General features: G+C 64.3%; 1 protein-coding gene across 1 annotated transcript in view; it reads left to right on the forward strand.

Moving 5' to 3' along the window:
* Nucleotides 1-179: 179 nt before the first annotated feature.
* The window catches only part of TMED6 (transmembrane emp24 protein transport domain containing 6), a gene marked incomplete at its 5' end in the record, with an annotated part of 1,484 nt that continues 773 nt past the window's right edge, over nt 180-890 (forward strand). Inside the window, 2 exons of the mRNA XM_010140349.1 lie at nt 180-306; nt 478-626. Coding sequence (XP_010138651.1) covers nt 180-306; nt 478-626 — 276 coding nt within the window. The remainder of the gene's footprint in view (nt 307-477; nt 627-890) is intronic.

Here is an 890-nt window from a genome sequence, read left to right on the forward strand (position 1 = left end):
GGCTGCTCCTGGCCTCAGCTCCCGGTAACGAAGGAAGTGGCAGCTCCCCATGAGCCCAAACCACCCCTCAGGTGCCCCCCGTGTCCCTGCCCTGTGCACCATGGCTCCTGTGGGCTTCCCTCTGCTCCCTGGGTGCCAAGCCAGAACCACACAAGCCCCTCGGCGTTTCCTGCCCCCAGGTCCAGCGGGCGACGGGCATCGCCAACAGCAGGAACATCCTGGCCACGGCCAGCGACCCCAACGGCATCCAGCTCGGCGTCTCCCAGCACACACGAGGACAGATCAACTTCCTCACCAAGGAGACAGGTCCCGGCTGCCCTGGTCCCTGCCCAGCCCCTCCGAGCCTGCCCAGCCCAGGGCGCGGATCGGTCTGATCGCACCTTCCTCCCTGATGGGGAGGAGGGGGGTTGAGCTGGGGACGGCTCTGCCTGGCAGCAGCTCTTCTCCCGAGGGAACAAGCCGGGTTTCTCTCCACAGGGTTCTACCAGCTGTGCCTGGGCAACCAGGAAAACCACTTCGGCTTCATGCAGGTGTATCTCAACTTCGGTGTCTACTACGAAGGCTTTGAGGGGAATAAGCAGCCGGAAGAGAGGAGAGAGCTGAACGACACCCTGGAGGCCATTGGGGTGAGTGTCAGGGTGCCCCAACACAGTGGGGACGGGCACAGCCTCCCCAGGCAGGGGAGAAACGTGTTCGCCAAACGCTGAATCACAGGATGGTTTGGGCTGGAAAAGCCCTTTCAGCTCCTCCAGTCCCCCCGTTCCCCAGCACTGGCAGGTCCCTCCTGACCCCTGTCCCTCAGCAGCACCTCCACACGGCTGGGAAACCCCTCCAGGGATGGGGACTCCACCACTGCCCTGGGCAGCCTGCGACAGGCCTGTGCAGGATTT

This window comes from Buceros rhinoceros, unplaced genomic scaffold (genome assembly GCF_000710305.1).
Source record: "Buceros rhinoceros silvestris isolate BGI_N320 unplaced genomic scaffold, ASM71030v1 scaffold26897, whole genome shotgun sequence".
In the NCBI taxonomy this organism is placed as follows: domain Eukaryota; kingdom Metazoa; phylum Chordata; class Aves; order Bucerotiformes; family Bucerotidae; genus Buceros; species Buceros rhinoceros.